The sequence below is a fragment of the Aspergillus fumigatus genome, chromosome 3 (genome assembly GCF_000002655.1).
Source record: "Aspergillus fumigatus Af293 chromosome 3, whole genome shotgun sequence".
Classification (NCBI taxonomy): Eukaryota; Fungi; Ascomycota; class Eurotiomycetes; order Eurotiales; family Aspergillaceae; genus Aspergillus; species Aspergillus fumigatus.
In genome coordinates this window covers 3,608,393-3,623,208 of record NC_007196.1, presented here as the reverse complement: position 1 = coordinate 3,623,208, position 14,816 = coordinate 3,608,393, and the positions used below count along the sequence as shown (strand labels likewise).

The 14,816-nt window shown below is 56.5% G+C and overlaps 6 protein-coding genes across 6 annotated transcripts; 3 read left to right on the top strand and 3 right to left on the bottom strand.

Moving 5' to 3' along the window:
* Positions 1 to 15: 15 nt before the first annotated feature.
* Positions 16 to 4,183, bottom strand: nrps6 (putative nonribosomal peptide synthase; the record flags this gene model as incomplete). Its single annotated transcript, XM_749158.2, has 1 exon — positions 16 to 4,183. The coding sequence occupies exon 1, from the start codon at positions 3,886 to 3,888 to the stop codon at positions 16 to 18; it is 3,873 nt and encodes a 1,290-aa protein (XP_754251.1). The 5' UTR covers positions 3,889 to 4,183.
* Positions 4,184 to 4,523: 340 nt separating this feature from the next.
* On the top strand, positions 4,524 to 5,871 carry AFUA_3G13720 (putative oxidoreductase, 2OG-Fe(II) oxygenase family; the record flags this gene model as incomplete). The annotated part of the gene is made up of 2 exons (XM_749159.2): positions 4,524 to 4,795; positions 4,961 to 5,871. 2 exons carry the CDS (start codon positions 4,524 to 4,526, stop codon positions 5,697 to 5,699), a joined length of 1,011 nt encoding a protein of 336 aa, XP_754252.1. The 3' UTR covers positions 5,700 to 5,871.
* A 259-nt stretch (positions 5,872 to 6,130) lies between these two features.
* Positions 6,131 to 6,427, top strand: AFUA_3G13710 (GTP cyclohydrolase I; the record flags this gene model as incomplete). Its single annotated transcript, XM_749160.1, has 1 exon — positions 6,131 to 6,427. One exon carries the CDS (start codon positions 6,131 to 6,133, stop codon positions 6,425 to 6,427), a length of 297 nt encoding a protein of 98 aa, XP_754253.1.
* A 1,065-nt stretch (positions 6,428 to 7,492) lies between these two features.
* Positions 7,493 to 10,636, bottom strand: AFUA_3G13700 (transferase family protein; the record flags this gene model as incomplete). Its single annotated transcript, XM_749161.1, has 4 exons — positions 7,493 to 8,599; positions 8,653 to 9,684; positions 9,721 to 10,278; positions 10,352 to 10,636. 4 exons carry the CDS (start codon positions 10,634 to 10,636, stop codon positions 7,493 to 7,495), a joined length of 2,982 nt encoding a protein of 993 aa, XP_754254.1.
* A 196-nt stretch (positions 10,637 to 10,832) lies between these two features.
* Positions 10,833 to 12,777, bottom strand: AFUA_3G13690 (ICS-NRPS-like enzyme crmA; the record flags this gene model as incomplete). Its single annotated transcript, XM_077804471.1, has 4 exons — positions 12,217 to 12,777; positions 11,771 to 12,156; positions 10,970 to 11,711; positions 10,833 to 10,897 (listed from the first exon to the last, which is right to left on the bottom strand). The coding sequence occupies exons 1-4, from the start codon at positions 12,572 to 12,574 to the stop codon at positions 10,833 to 10,835; spliced, it is 1,551 nt and encodes a 516-aa protein (XP_077660621.1). The 5' UTR covers positions 12,575 to 12,777.
* Positions 12,778 to 13,024: 247 nt separating this feature from the next.
* On the top strand, positions 13,025 to 14,722 carry AFUA_3G13680 (putative alcochol-O-acetyl transferase crmB; the record flags this gene model as incomplete). The annotated part of the gene is made up of 2 exons (XM_749163.2): positions 13,025 to 13,268; positions 13,313 to 14,722. The coding sequence occupies 2 exons, from the start codon at positions 13,025 to 13,027 to the stop codon at positions 14,689 to 14,691; spliced, it is 1,623 nt and encodes a 540-aa protein (XP_754256.2). The 3' UTR covers positions 14,692 to 14,722.
* Positions 14,723 to 14,816: the final 94 nt, after the last annotated feature.

Genomic DNA, 14,816 nt, shown 5'->3' with positions numbered 1-14,816 from the left:
CGATTTGCCAGGAAGTCACTCGGATCGCCGTAATACAGCAGCTGGCGACCAAGCAAGGCGGGTTAATGTGTTGCAAAACAGATCAAGAACGCGGTCTGCATGCGTGCTGCTCATGTTTGCGGGGGCCATGAGGACTGCGATCAAGCCTGTTTCTGTCGGAATCGTTATCAGAAAGGTCAATGACGATGGCTGCTGGTTGAACACCGCGGCGATCTTCTGAATGGTCACCCCTCCGTCGTGAACCTCCCAGTCCACATGGAAGTTCTCATGGATTATGATCGAGTCCGGCTCGGTCCCCGCCGGCCACGAGGTACAATGTCTGACGATCTCGTCCATCCCGATCATGTCGAACTCCATGGTTTGCGCATGCTGGGCTTGCACGGCGCCGAGTAAGTCGCGTCCCACCCGGACGGGGATGATGTTCATGCATGGGCCGATGATGGTGTCGGCATGGGGAAGAGGCACACTGCCACGGCAGCTTACGAGCTGGCCGAATACGACGTCCTCGGATCGGGTTTCGTTCCTCAGCACCCATGACCAGGCCGCCTTGACGACGGTCGCAAGAGTGAACCCCGCCGGGGCGGCCAGGCTGTTGACCTCGCGCCGGAAGAACGACCGATTGATCTTCCGCGCCGCCTCGCGATCGCCTGTCATTGACGACGCGAGCTGCGTCGGTGATGAACCGGCCAGGAAGCGGCGCCAGAAGTCGAGCACCTCCGGGATGCGAAGCCGGAGGCATGTGCGGGTGTACGCTTGGAAGTCCGATTCGACCACAAGAGGCCGGCCATGGTAAGCCATCATCAGACTTCGGACGAGATGTTCCAGACAGGAGCCGTCATACTGGGCGTGACAGAGCCGCAGGACGAGTGCACTCGAGCCGGCTGCCTGGATGAGCGTCAGCTGGGCTACAGGCCGGTCGACTGGGCATCGGAATTGGATTGCCTCCGTACAGAGGGCCCTTGCCCACTCCTCGGCCGTCTGGCCGGATGGAGCTTCGACGACTCGGTAAAAGTTTGAGTCTCCGATATCCCGGACAACAAGCTGGATAAAGCGGCCCCGGAATCGGGGGAACACCGTCCGTAGAATGGGGAAGGCTTGGATGACCCGAGTCCATGCCAGACGAAGTTGCTCGGGATCTAGCTGGCCGCCGATGACGCGCAGCGGGAAGAAATCAACGCAATGATCTCGGGCCGTGGTCATTTGCGTATAGAGTACAGGCAGTGCATCCTCAATGTTGCCACGCGCGATATGTGGCAGACCTTCCCGACGAACATCGTCCCGAACCCGGCCGAACGGGTCTGGGTCATGGCTGCTGCGAGGAACTTCAGCGCGTCGGACTGGGTGCCTGTGGGTTTGTGCGAGTCCAGCCAGGGTGGGCTGTTGGAATATCTGCGCAACACTGACCTGTAGGCCTTCTGCGCGCGCTACCGCCACAAGCTGCCTTGCTGTGAGCGAGTTACCGCCAAGATCGAAGAAGTTGTCCTGCATGCTGATCTGGTCGGCTTCGATATTCAACAACCGGCCACAGGCCCGCTGCAGCTTCCTCTCCAGCTCTGTCTCTGGCGCCCGGTATGGGATGAACGGCGAGATGTACGCCATCAGCTGCTTCCGGGAAAGCATCGATGCCGCCTCCTGCAGGCGTCGCCGGTGAATCTTTCCCGTGCCCGTCCGTGGTATGGTACGCACGGCCAAAAGGGTGCTGGGGACCATGAACGAGGGCAGAAGATGCCGCAACCTCCCAAGGACCGCACGGGCTTGGGTCTGAAAATCCTTCGTGGGTGGCGCAAAGAAGCCGTCCGTCGCATCCGCGGCCGACTGGCTGTCCGCCCACGGAACGAATGCGACCAGCATCGGGTCCCGGCCGTTCTCGTTCGCTGGCTGTACGACATCAGCCAGAACGGGGTGTGTGCTCGACAAACAGGAGCGAAGATGATGTTCCACCTGAGCGAGCTCCAGGCGCTGGCCTCGAAGTTTGACCCGGTTTCCCTTGCGGCCAACGAGGCAGAACGTGCCGTCGACGCAATTGTATCGGACGATGTCTCCCGTGCGCAAAAGGGGTTGTGCGGTGCCCTGCCCCCGAACCTGGGTGAGCCAGGATGGCTTCGACACGAAGGCTAGCTTCGTCTCGTCCTCGTTGTCAATATATCCGCGGCAAAGACATGGGCTTTCTAGGAGGAGCTCCCCCGTCGCGCCGATGGGCATGAGGCGGTGATAGTCATCGGGGTCGACAACCCACCCCACGGCGCAGAATGGAGAGCCGATATTGCCGGGGTCTGCATCTTCACTACTCTTGCGCGAGACCATCGTGCCCTTGGCATTCTCCGACTGGCCGTACAGTCCCAGGACCGTGATTCCATGATCTTGCCATGCGGCGACGTCGGAGACTTGAGCCTCCTCGCCCACTAGAATTAGGGTTTTGACGCAAGGGAGTCGTCCGGGATCCAAGGTCCGGGCCACGGAGGGGGTCAACTTTAGCCAGGTCGCCTGCAGCTGGGAAATGGAACCTTCAACATCGTTTTGCAGCTCTTCCTCGGCCGGCACGCATATCGAAGCCCCCACAATGAGTGAGGCGAGTTGATCCGTGATACTGGGTGCAAAGCTATACGACGCAAACTGGAAGACCCGGGAATCGCATCCCAAGCCGGTTGCGTGAGCGTACGTCTGCAGACCGCTGTTGAATGCCACATGGTCGATGATGAACCCTTTCGGCCGCCCCGTCGACCCAGAGGTGAAGCATGCGTACAGGGTGTGATGGGGCTGGACTGCAGGGGACGACTGTCGCCGAAAGTCGCTGGTGGGCATGGCTCCGTGGTACGGATCCCGGGGCACTTGAATGGTCGTCTGCCTCAGCTCTGCCGCGAGACGCTGATTGTGAGAGGAGCATAGCAGGAGCGCGGTCCTCGTCATGGTGCAGATGGCCGACAGGTATGCCGCTGGCTGGGTGGGATCAAGGAGCACGAATGCCCCGCCGGCCTTGAGTACGGCTAATATGGCCACGGTGGTCCATTTGGACTTTTCAAAGAGGAGTCCCACGAACTTTTCCGGTTCAATGCCGTGATCGCAGAGCTGAGACGCCAGATGAGACGCCTGGCAGTCCAGCTCCTGATAACTCCACGAGCCATCCCAGGCGCAGACGGCCATGGCGTGCGGCTGCTGTTGGCATGTTCTTTGGATTAAATCCTGAACGCATGCACCGTCTTCTTCCGCCGCAGATTGCCGGTTCCATCGCATTAACTGCGCCATGCCGTCGGGGCTGATCGCCTGAAGGTCCTTTACCTGACTGGACGCAATGCTGCTCTGGCCTCTGACTATGCCCTGCACCGCAAACGCGAATTGATGGAGCATCATGTGTGCGAGTGCAGGGGCCACAATATGTGGATCGAACCTCCCTTGAACATGGTAGGGTCCTTGGTTGCCACTCGGGGTGATGATTATCTCGGGCGACAGCTTTTCGTCGCCATGCACTGCAGGATGAAGACTATCGCCCACCTCCTTCCTCTGGATAGCGATATCAGTCTCACTGCCTGCTCCCTGGGCCACCCACGATCTTAGCCCTTTGTCGCCATCGGCTACAACCTCATCCAAGGCAGGGAGAATCTCCTGTTCGGGCCGAATCCGGATACGACATGTGCCTGCGCTCGGGATGCTGGTGTCCCCATCCCAGCCATGGAATGCAAACCCAATGACGAGCTCCTGAGAATCTAGATAAGCCCCTAATGTCACCGCCCAGGCGAAGCAAAACACTGCCAATGGGTATTTAACCGCGTCCGGGGATATTGGTACGGCAATCCTCTGTGTACAGGATGGTTGGCACGACGAGTTACTGCGCGTGCCATGCGAATTGTCTCTGCGTGGAGTTGACAACCAAGGGACATCTATTGCTGTCATATTGGCAAATGGTCGAGCTTCAATACATGATATGGACAATATGGCATAGGGGGGAAAGAATCCAACGCTGTCGCCGACTAGCGATTGATACCCGAATGAACCCGCCACTGACAAGTTGAATTTCGGTGTACAATATCGGCCCTGTTTCGTTCAAGTCCCAAGGAGTCAGCGGTTCTAGTAAGTAGCGGTGAGACTGTGAGACTGTACAACAGACCGCTGAGGTTCAGGGTGACGTGTCGACTCTACGACACCATAGATGCTGTGATTCCTGGAGACCACTGCGTGTGACTGAGCACATGTACATATGCAAGGAATGGAGTATGATCCTTCTCACTGCTCTACACTGTCTCCGCGATGGATATTGCACTTTGCAAGTACCATCAGTAAACCGGGTGTAGGAGACTCCTTGCCTAGGATTTTCCCAATGGTGATGTGTATATGGGACGCCTGCAGCACTCCTCTACTGCAGAATGCCGCCGAGTTTCATCTCTGGATGGATTCTCAGTGCCTATGCAGTGAGACGAGTGGAACGCAGGAGATGAGAGCGTGGAGCTGGCATCTACCGTGTGATATATCTATCAATAGTGGACTAGCGCAGATACACTTTCGCACGCAAAACCGATGGGATGAGCACCATGGAGTGTAAGACTCCTGAGATCCTAACAGCGTCGTTGAGGGTGATCAACCTTCACAACCTGCTCCATGGTATCCATGGGGAAGCCGAGAAGCTAGTCTTGGCCGCCAAGGAGGATGGGATATTCTATGTAGATTTCACAGGCCATGCATCAAGCCCATTTACCGGCTTGGTAGATGAGATATATTCGTTATCCCGGTCGTTGTTCGACCTTGATATCGAAGAAAAGATGCAATACGATGTGGACCAAATGGGGATGCTCAAACTCAACGGGTAACGCCGAGGACCATGGACCGTATTTGATAGCGGAAGAGACTGACGGCAGCTTAGTTATAAGCCCATCAGCCGCAATGTCGGCGCCCTGCCTGACCAGAGAGACAGATTCGAAAGCTACGCGGCATGACTCCCACCGGCTCACCTCCGTTGACCATGGACAAGATCGTTTGTGCTGACGGGCTGCCTACAGATTCCACATCATGGCATCTTTTCGGTGACCAATGAACCTTTCCCTCGGCCGGCTCCAATTGACGAGCACTGGCAGGCCCTGCAAGGCATTGTCCGCAGTTGTCGAGATGTAGCGGGCACAATCTTTCGGACCATGTCCACGGCGCTCCATCTGCCCGCCGACAAGACCTTTGAATCATTCCACCATCCATGCCACGCCTCGCTGGACATCATCCGACTCCTCAAATACCAGTCAGCGCCCCCGGGCGAGACCACCCCTCGGGTGCCCCAAACCGCGCACACCGACTTGGGATCCCTTACGATGTTGTTTGCCTCTACGCCGGGCCTGCAGATTTGTCCCCGAGGCTCCGACGATTGGTTGTACGTGATGCCTCGCGCGAACAGCATGATCGTCAATCTGGGCGATGCCATGAGCATCTGGACGGATGGCGTTTTCCAGAATGTGCTACACCGCGTCAGCTCGATGCCCGGTCAGGCCATGGAGGAACGGTACAGCTTCGCCGTCTTGATGCGTCCGGCCGATGGGGCGCCAATGGTTTCTTTGATGCGCCCTTCCCCGAGCGGATTGGAGGCCGAACCCATGCGGTGTGACATTTGGCTTCGGGCGAAGTTCCTGGCGCTCCGCGGCCAGAAGAATGGTGAGCGGAAGGATTCTGATATCGCGGTCCTCACGGGGTGTCCTGATGGGCGACCCCGTTTTCTGGAGGTGTAGATAATCTGGGAAACAGCGGGACTAAGAGTTCTACGGCTGAGCATGAGACTGTAGCGAGGACTTGAAATTCACTCCAATGTGCCCGAGACGAGGGCGATGTTTGTGGCCTAAACAAACTCGAAGTCCGAGGTGTGAACGGCCTGTCACCAATGCAGATCAGGTTAGCCACAGCCCGCCAGTCTGATACACGGGAACTGTGGGGCAAAGATAGAGGAAAGAGAAAAGGTAGATCAAACTCTGCAACAATCGGACCATCTCTTTGGTAGGCATGCCGAACACCGACCTCCAGGCATCGGCGGCCGGCCCCTTGATGGTAAGAGTGATGAAGACGCCCTTTTCTCCACCTGTTCGTGCGGATTGATCCCAAGGATACCGTCGCAGCGGATTTGCTCGATCCTGCCACCGTCACGGGGCTAGGGCTAGCTGGGACAATGGGTTACGTGCCCGATGGACGAGTCCTGGGGCTGTCGAAGCTCGCCCGGATTGCCGAGGTCTACTCGCGCCGGCTCCAGGTCCAAGAGCGATTGACGCAGGAGATTGCCGATGCCATCAACCGCGTCCTGGCTCCGACGGGGGTGGTGGTTCTGATCGAATCGACGCACCTGTGCATGTCCATGCGAGGCGTTCAGAAATCGGGGGCCACCACCATCACCTCGTGTATGACCGGTGTCCTGGAGCATGATCCAAAGCTTCGAAACCACGCGGAGTTCCTCCTGAGAATCAGATAGTCGATGCGCGTCTCCCTGTCAGGTCGAAGCATTGATCATGTTCGTGTTCATACAGTCCTCCTTCATATCTCGATTCGTCCTCCAGTAGTGGTGGCTCGCCCCACAGGTTGCGACGTTGTAGAGGCTCCACTGTGATTCTAACACTTGTAGTATGATAAATATCTTCCTCGCGTAAGATGTAATGAGTGCATCTCACTCGCCAGATCATCACTCAGGACTAATGAGCCGTTATTGTCAACTCGTTCTGTGCATCCAGGTCCAGAGCAGACAACCTTCTATAAACAGATGACTTGAGTGACTGTCATACCCTGATATCATAGCTACAGGAGAATCGATGTGATGGAAGGTGATGACGATTCATGCGCTGTTTTCAGATATTTCGCTGCTTCTAGGTCATTGCAGACTGCTGATGGACGTTATTGTCGCAACCATCACCATTTCACTATGATCTCGGGTCGGTTGATTCAAATAAAACACACCGAATGGATTAAAGTAGAATATTGTAGCTGTATGTAATGATGTGCAGACACTATAAACGAAGCATTCTCACCTGCTATAACCAAGGAGTTGCCTCCGTTCAAATCCACCAAAAGGAATTGAATCGAACTAGAATGAACTGCTGCGATGATCTTTCTCCTCACATTCTGCTTGATCACTGCTACCTGACGGCAGCCGAATGTGCCCAGGGCCAGATTGCTGTGGCTGGTATGAAGCACCACCCTCAAGTGGGTAACGGAGGCTGTATGGAGAATCCCTATCTTGATATTCAGTGCTGTTTGACTGTATCTGCTGCTAACATAAACCAAAGCGTATCAAGAGCAAGCTTATACACCTGCCTCAGCCCTACAGCAGTCCTAGGCTATAAAACAGCTTGCAGCTACTGCTGCGTCCAGTCGCTCATTGCAGCCAAACGAAGTGATGGAACTTTATGGATGACCCAAGGGCGTTACTGAATAGTATTCTGCCTGGGGATACGTTTTCTATCCCTGTGATGTAAATGCCAAGGCAGCTTGGAATATAACTGCATTGATTTTATATTCTGCTAACCCAAGGAATACTCGTGGCTCAACAGCAGGTATCGACCATACGCGCATACCTCGTAAACTCCTCGTCCGTCACGAGCATCTCCAACTCCTCCCGGTGCGTGCCCAGGACCAGCTCCACCCCTCCATCCTTCCTCAGAGGGAAGACAGCCAAGAATCGAAACCGCCCGTTGCCGCGCTCCAGCTGCGGCCGCATTGTCTCCGGCACGCCCCCGTTCGCGAAGAAGGCGTCTCCAAAGCCGATCTCGCTGGTCGGGAAGAGCAGCATATTGGAGATCATGGCGTGCATGTGCTCGAGGCCCATGTTGGCGGTGGAGAACCGGCGGTGGCCGGGGAGGGACTGCAGGAGTGTGAAGGCGTCGTGCACGAGCGACGGGGTGATGCGCGCGGCGGATTGGCGGAGGAGCAGCGCGACTTTGGCGATGCTGGTCTCGGCGGAGCAGAGGGTCTCGATGGGCATGCTGGTGCGGTTGAGGATGAGCATGCTGCCCATATAGGTTGGTGGGAGGCGGGACGAGAAATGCGGCCGGGTGTCGGTGGGGAGCTCGAGGATGGAGACGGCGTCCGGGCTGAACTTCTGCTTGCGGATCTCCGTGGCGACGCGGTATCGTGCCTTGATGGCGGCGCGCCAGAAGAAGGCTTGCACGATGTCGCTGATGGATGGAGTGATGCCGTTGGTGGCGGGGTCGGCGATGACGTCTTGTTGCAGCAGCTCCAGCTTCTCAGGCGTGACGAGGAACATGGTGGTCTTTAGGCATCGCTCGGCGCGCGGCAGCGGCCAGACGGGATGGAGAGGGAAGATAGGTCGGGCAGGAAGAGATCCTTCCGTTGCCTTCTCGCATCTGGGGTTCGTCTCCTCATCCTCCGGGGGAAAGAATGGCAGGAAGCCCCATGTACCAGGGTCGATCTCATGAAGCGGCCGGGCCCAGCCTTCCTGCCGATGGAGAATTTCCGGCAAGCTGTGGTTGAAGCTCTCGGGGTCATACCAGCCGCAGGTTGCCGACTGATCGCCCTGCAAATATCTGCAGTTCTCGGCCCAGGCCTTGAGAGCGACCATGGCGCCGAGACCGTCGAGGCAGCAATGGTTAAGGTCGACGGCAAGAATACACCCCCCGGAAACAAAATTGGCCTGTCCTACGAAGATATCGGCGGGCATCTGGGGGAAAGGATCGTCCGTAAGACAAGAGTGTCGCTGAAGGCGGACGGCGCGAAGCCTCCTTTGCGCAAGTCGTCGAATGACGGAAGAACAGCAGAGAGGTCCTTGTAGACCAGACGATTGCGTGCCGAATCGGCCTTGGCAAGGGGGGGAATGGTGACGCAGAGGTCTCCTTTGGTGTAGCCGATCCCTTGCTCCGAGCAGTCCGTCATCTTGCCGCTGAGGGCGGGAATCAGATCAAACGTGCGGTTGAGACCGGCCTGCAGGTTCGCAAATACTTGCTCGTAACTGACCCCGTCGCGTATTGGGAAGTACAAGACCAAGCCCATGCCGTGGTTCGGGTTGACATAGTCGAACGCGTTCAAGCTGAACGATTGCCGCGCCTTGTGCTGGGCAATCATCCGCGCGATCTGGGCCCCGACATCGTCCACTGGTCTTTCACATAAGGTAGTGTCGCTGGCACTCTCCGCCGCGGCCGCCAGAAGTGCGATAATCGCAGAAAGGCGGGCTATGGTTGGATTGGCGTAGATATGCCGAGGGCCAATCTGGTCACCTAGCCCCGTAGCTGCCCGGATGGTCTTGATGGCCGCAAAGACACCGAGCGAGTCAAGCCCAAGCGCAAACAGGTCCGTGTCTGCAGAGGCCTCCTGGACATCAGGGAGCGAAGCGGCGAGGATCTTGCGGACATTGTCCTCGATTGAGTGGGCCGAGCTCATGTCGAAGTCGAAAGTGCCGCCGAGATCGTCGTTGCGTGAGCGGTAGAAACGCTCAATGTAGTCGGCATAAAGCTTCAGTGTGGCGGATCGTTTCACTGTGCCCTTGTCGGTGCGGCAAAATGGCTTGTCTGGCGTTGCAAAAGCCACAAAGTCCCTCAGCAGCTGGTTTTTGTGCCGAGACATGGAGTTGGCCTGTTGGACTGTTTCCCAAATGCTGTCGAGGAGCTCGTCGGTCTTCTGCAACGGGTCTTTCAGCTCAATCAGTAGACCTGCCTGGGGCTTCCCAGTTCCGAAAACAAGGCATCCTTTGATGGCGGGATGGGTCGTGATGAAGGCTTCCGTCTACAGAGGCGATATCTTGTACCCATTCGACAGTACAACGAGATCGTCGCTTCTCCCCTTGAAGGCCCACAGATTGGGCTTGGTGGGGTGTCTCACGTACAGGTCCTTGAAGTTAATCGACTGCTTCTCGGGGAAAGTGTGGAAGATGCCCTGGAACAGGGGCCAGTGCTCGTTGCGATGCACCCAGTGCTCGTATGTGTCCGGCTCGACTTGCTTGAACTCAAAGCCGGAATACGGATGGAAGCAAAACCAGAACCAATCCTCTCTTGGTGGTATGAGGTTACCCATAAACAGACCCTCGGTTGTCCCAGTCAAGTTCAGGACTCGTATTACCTCGTTGACCTTGCCAGCGCTGACGGGACTGACGGGACCGCCAGAGGCACAGATGAACTTGGACGATTTGAGCTTGGACAATACTGCGGGAGTTTCTCCCAACTCATCGACAAGGGACGGTACCATGCTCCAGATATCGATTCTAGTGCTCACTGCGAGAGCGTCCACCAGATTGATATTGGGCAGGACTCCCGCTGGTCCGAAGACGCAGTGCAGGTTAAAAAGGGCGGGCATCAGAATATTCATAATAATCCCGGCACCCTATCCCTACAGTCAGCGACTAGACATTCTCCTGGTAGATCACCTCAGCGGGAAAGATATCAGGATTACGTACGTGGCTCATGGGGAAAGACGAGTAGATTGTATCGCCGGTCTTCCAGTCAGTTGTCCACGGAGGCAAATCACCATCGGCCCCTGGTGGTAACAGTCGTACTGCATCCATGGTGCCGATCAGTCCATGAGACCAGGGTATTGGCTTGGGCACCCCCGTGGTCCCAGATGTATGCAGGAAACAAAAGGGGTCATTGATGGCTTCGTCGAATTTCTTGGTATACGGAAAAGGGTCGGTGGACACGGCATCGAGAAGCTCATCAAGCTGAGGGAGCTGCAGAACATTCATGGGGCGTTTCTGCAGGACCTCCTTGACCAGAGGGACGGGGGATACGTCGCAAGCGTTGATCCAGAGATCGCATTTTGTTGCCTCGAGAACCGCAAGTGCTCCTTCTGTGCTGTTCTTTGGCGACAGGAACAAAGCCTACGGGATGTGACGCGACGTAAGCCAGTTGAACAGGCGCAGGGCGAGTCCAAGCAGTGGTTCAAGAACTTACTGCGTAACCAGCTTTGACACATGCGTAAGTAAGCAGGACGTGTCGTAGATCATCTTTTCAAATCTCCAAGTTAGTACTCTGTCGCAAACGATGCCCAACATGCCAGGCGGTCTTTTCCGACTTACGTGGTCCGATGTAGCCCACAGGCTGGATAGAGTCTGGTCTGCCAACCTGGTTATGAAGCCACCAAGCGGTCTTGTCAATTGCGTTGGCAAAAGTGCGAGCAGAAATGGGCCTGAACTCAAGTGAATCGCCAGAAAACGTCGCCAGTGAGAAGACAATGCGTTCTGGCTCGGTGGCAGCCAGGCTGTCCATGATCTGAGGGATGAGCCTTCTGCCGTATGGCACTGAAGCATTGTTCGAATTGTCCTCCGCGACTATCTCCAAACCGCTCCACGTGAAAGTGGGAGGAGAGTGGGTTTCTGGTGTAGTTGCTGCGCTGCCTTGCATGCTCGCACCGGATGAGGAGGTGGAAGCAGCACTGGGGGAGGACATGCCAGGTGAGACGGGAACGGATGGCAAAGTCGCACCGAGATATTCACTGGCGCGGAGTCGTTTGGGCCGTTGGAGGTAGCTCGCGGTGCTCTCGCTGATGCCGAAAGCGTCCCCCTCTCGTGGCTTCTCCCTAAAGTGACTGGGCCGGCCGTCCGCGTACACGAGCTCCAGCCTGTCGTCCTTGCGGAATTCGCCCATCGGAGCACTGATCCACTCCCCGTTCGCCAGCTGAGCGACGCTGCAGTGCCATGGAGTGGTGAAGCCAGTCTTGGTGTTCAGCAGGGAGATCGATAGCTTGGTGCCGGCCACTGACTCGTGAATGGAAAGCCGCAAATGATTCGGATACGAGGTCTTGATTGCCTGTGCAAACGCCTGTCGAGCAAAGAACATCAGAGAGCAAGCCAAGATAACTGCATGGTCGCTTCACCCACATCACCTCGTATCAGCATCTGTTTGGCAAGATACTTGCAATCTCGCTTGTAGCTGTGGGCAGACCGATGCGCCCCTCGAGGGAAGATATACTTGAGATCAGACTCCAGGAACCTCCTGTACCCGAGGTAGGTCAGCTTGGTATCAGGATTCGAGGCAATCTCGTGGTCGATGTCAAGGTCGGCTCTCTCGTACTTGTTGAGGAGCAATCGGCGGAAAGTGGTACAGTTAGCGACGTAGACGATTTCACTCATCTGTTCTGGCAGGGGGATATCGAGCAGGTCTTTGATTCTGGAGAAGACAATGTACATGAACTGCTTCTGAGCGGCCATCTGGCGTAGAGCCTCTCCGTACGCCCACGTGTCTTGATCGGAGATGCAGAGCAAGTCTAAGGGCGCACGGCTCGACTGGTTAGCTATGATCCTGATCGAACCGAGTCAGAACCTACCATTGTATGTGATGCCGTCCGAGATAATCGCCACTTGAAGGCCAGGCGGGTATACTTCGCGAACACGCGCGCACATGGTATTCAGACGGTCAAGAGCCAGCTCTTCAGCTTTATCCGGCAGGCTACCGAGCACCTTGTATACTTTGTTCGCCGACTTGAACGGGAATGCGGGGAGACAAGCCTCTATCCGCGTGCCTGCAGCGACGAATCGTTCAATAATCGGCAGGAAGTTCTTCGCAGCTCCCTGCAATCGGTCCGGTGCAGGGTCAAACTTGTTGAGCGCATGCTCGAGGATGATATCCAGGATGAGATGAGAGATCCCTGCTTCCTTGTGAAACATTCTGTCGGAGTGATGCATGGTACTGCACTGTGATGGGGCCTCCAATTGCGATCTGAATCTTCAATGCAAGGCCGATCTAACGTAGGCCAGTTGGGATCAAGTTCGGGACGTGCTGCAGACAAGTTGGCAATGCGCAAAATGACTGGGAAAGCAACCGATATCAAGCCGACTAGACTCGTATGGGAGTCTTCTTTCCAATTGACTCAATGCTCCTAGTGAACCCGAGCCACAAGGAGATGAACCAAAAGAAGCGAACGATACCCGCTGGCGTGAGGGAGTGAGCATGTCATTTCATATCGACCCTGCGCCGCAATTCAAGACCTGCAGATATCTCCGAGTACGAGGTGAGGAGGCATGAGATATGCGCGAGAGTGGAGCCAGTGGAGTCACGGCCCTATCCCGATGTGAATGTCAAGGATTGAGCATATTTGAGGCCATTATCAGCGGTTGGGACCGGACCGGGTCCAAATGGCCTGGCAGGGCTATCCACCCAAGCTCGTGAGGACCGGGAATCACCGGGCGACTGTGAACTGGACATCGGGCAGTCGACTGAGTCGGCCATCTTGCCCATCCGCTATCAAGGGACTTATGCCCAGCTCCGAAAAGGTCGGGTTCAGTTCCCTTAGGGTGATATCGAGAGCCTTGCGTACGGAGGTAGACCATCTCAGCGGGATGGCAGACATACATGAGCTCAAACAGTTGCGGCCATTAGGTATTACCTCGTCTGGGATCAATGCCCTCGTCTAATGAGTAAAGGGAAACTCGAGCAGGTCTCGGCTGCTTGTCACCATCTCGGATTCTTCAACAATGCCGGCCTCTCAGCCCACTACAAGCTGTCCGAGTCCTCGTCTCCAGCTGTAGCCGACCTGCGTGGTCTCGTCTACGCTGCGGCGGGAGATCTGCTCCGTAAGCATCGCATATTATTCGCCATTCCCGTGAATGAAGGCACTCCGAATCCTCACTTCGCCTGTCTACCTTGGATAGATCTCCGTCGGAGCATTGCCTTTCTCGAACGATCTGTACCGTTAGCCAGTGCGGCCGAAGAGCAAGACAAAGAGCTGGACGCAATCCTCGAGGAGCAGCACAACATCGACTTCCAGACTGACTACGGCACTTTGCCGTTTTGGCGCCTGATTATCCTACGATCCAAGGGAAGAAACGATTTCACAGCCTCCTTCATCTACCACCATGCCATTGGCGATGGGGTCTCGGGTCTCGCTTTCCACAAGGCGTTCTGTAACGCTCTGGAAGCTGCCTCTTCCTCTACTTTGCCTACCGACAGGGCTGAGAACATCATCCGGCCGGATGAGAACACAGTGGTTCTTCCTCCTCTGGAAGAATTGCATCCCATGCCAATCAGCCCGCGCCAGCCTCCCCTCCCAACAGCAAGCCCCAAAGAGTGGACGGGTGCCTCCATCCACCTCCCGTGCAAGTCCCGCTGGGCGTCTTTGTACATCTCGCCGAGCGCCTCCAACGCCTTCGTCCAGGAGTGCAAAGAGATGAAACTCTCTGTCACCTCTGCTCTGTCGTCAGTCGTCGCCGCAGTCCTATTCGACAACCTCCCATCCCGCGTGGAGGCTCTCACCTGCATTATCCCAGTCAGCGTACGTCCATGGCTCAAGCTCCCTCCCCAAGTCATCGACAATGCAATTGGAACGTACTTCGACGCCCTCCGCGTGCGCCTCACACGGGCCGAGCAGCGCTCCCAGGATCCAAGTCCGGTGGGTATATGGTGTGGAGCTCGGCAAGTCTCCCGATCAATCAATGCCTACCTCTGCGATGTCTCGCCGTCTGGCGAGCCGTACACGTCCGTTGCAGCCTTCAAGACCGTCCCCGATGTGTCTGCCGTCTTCCGTTCTACGCTCGGAAAACCCCGCGATGCGGCGTTCGAGGTCACGAATGTGGGACTCTTCCCGCCGGCCGCAATTCGCAGGCCTTCTCGCTGGAAAGCAGGGAACGTGCTGCTCAGCCGCAGTGCTGCTGTACCCGGGGCTGCGGTCACTGTTAGTGTCGTCACCGGTAGGGATGGGACTATGGCGCTTGGTTTCAGCTGGCAGGAGGGTGTTGTCGAGGATGGCTTCATGCACAGGGTCCGACAGGGGGTGTGGAAGTACTTTGAGAAGTATCAATCGTAGCCAGAGACAATAGGACCTGTCTTACCTCAAGCACTCGTAGCGTTTGGCCCAGGTCTGACGGCGCCGCCAACGGCTTCATCCTGTCGGTTCTTCCCGCCGGTAACCACCCTCCCCCGCCGACCAGG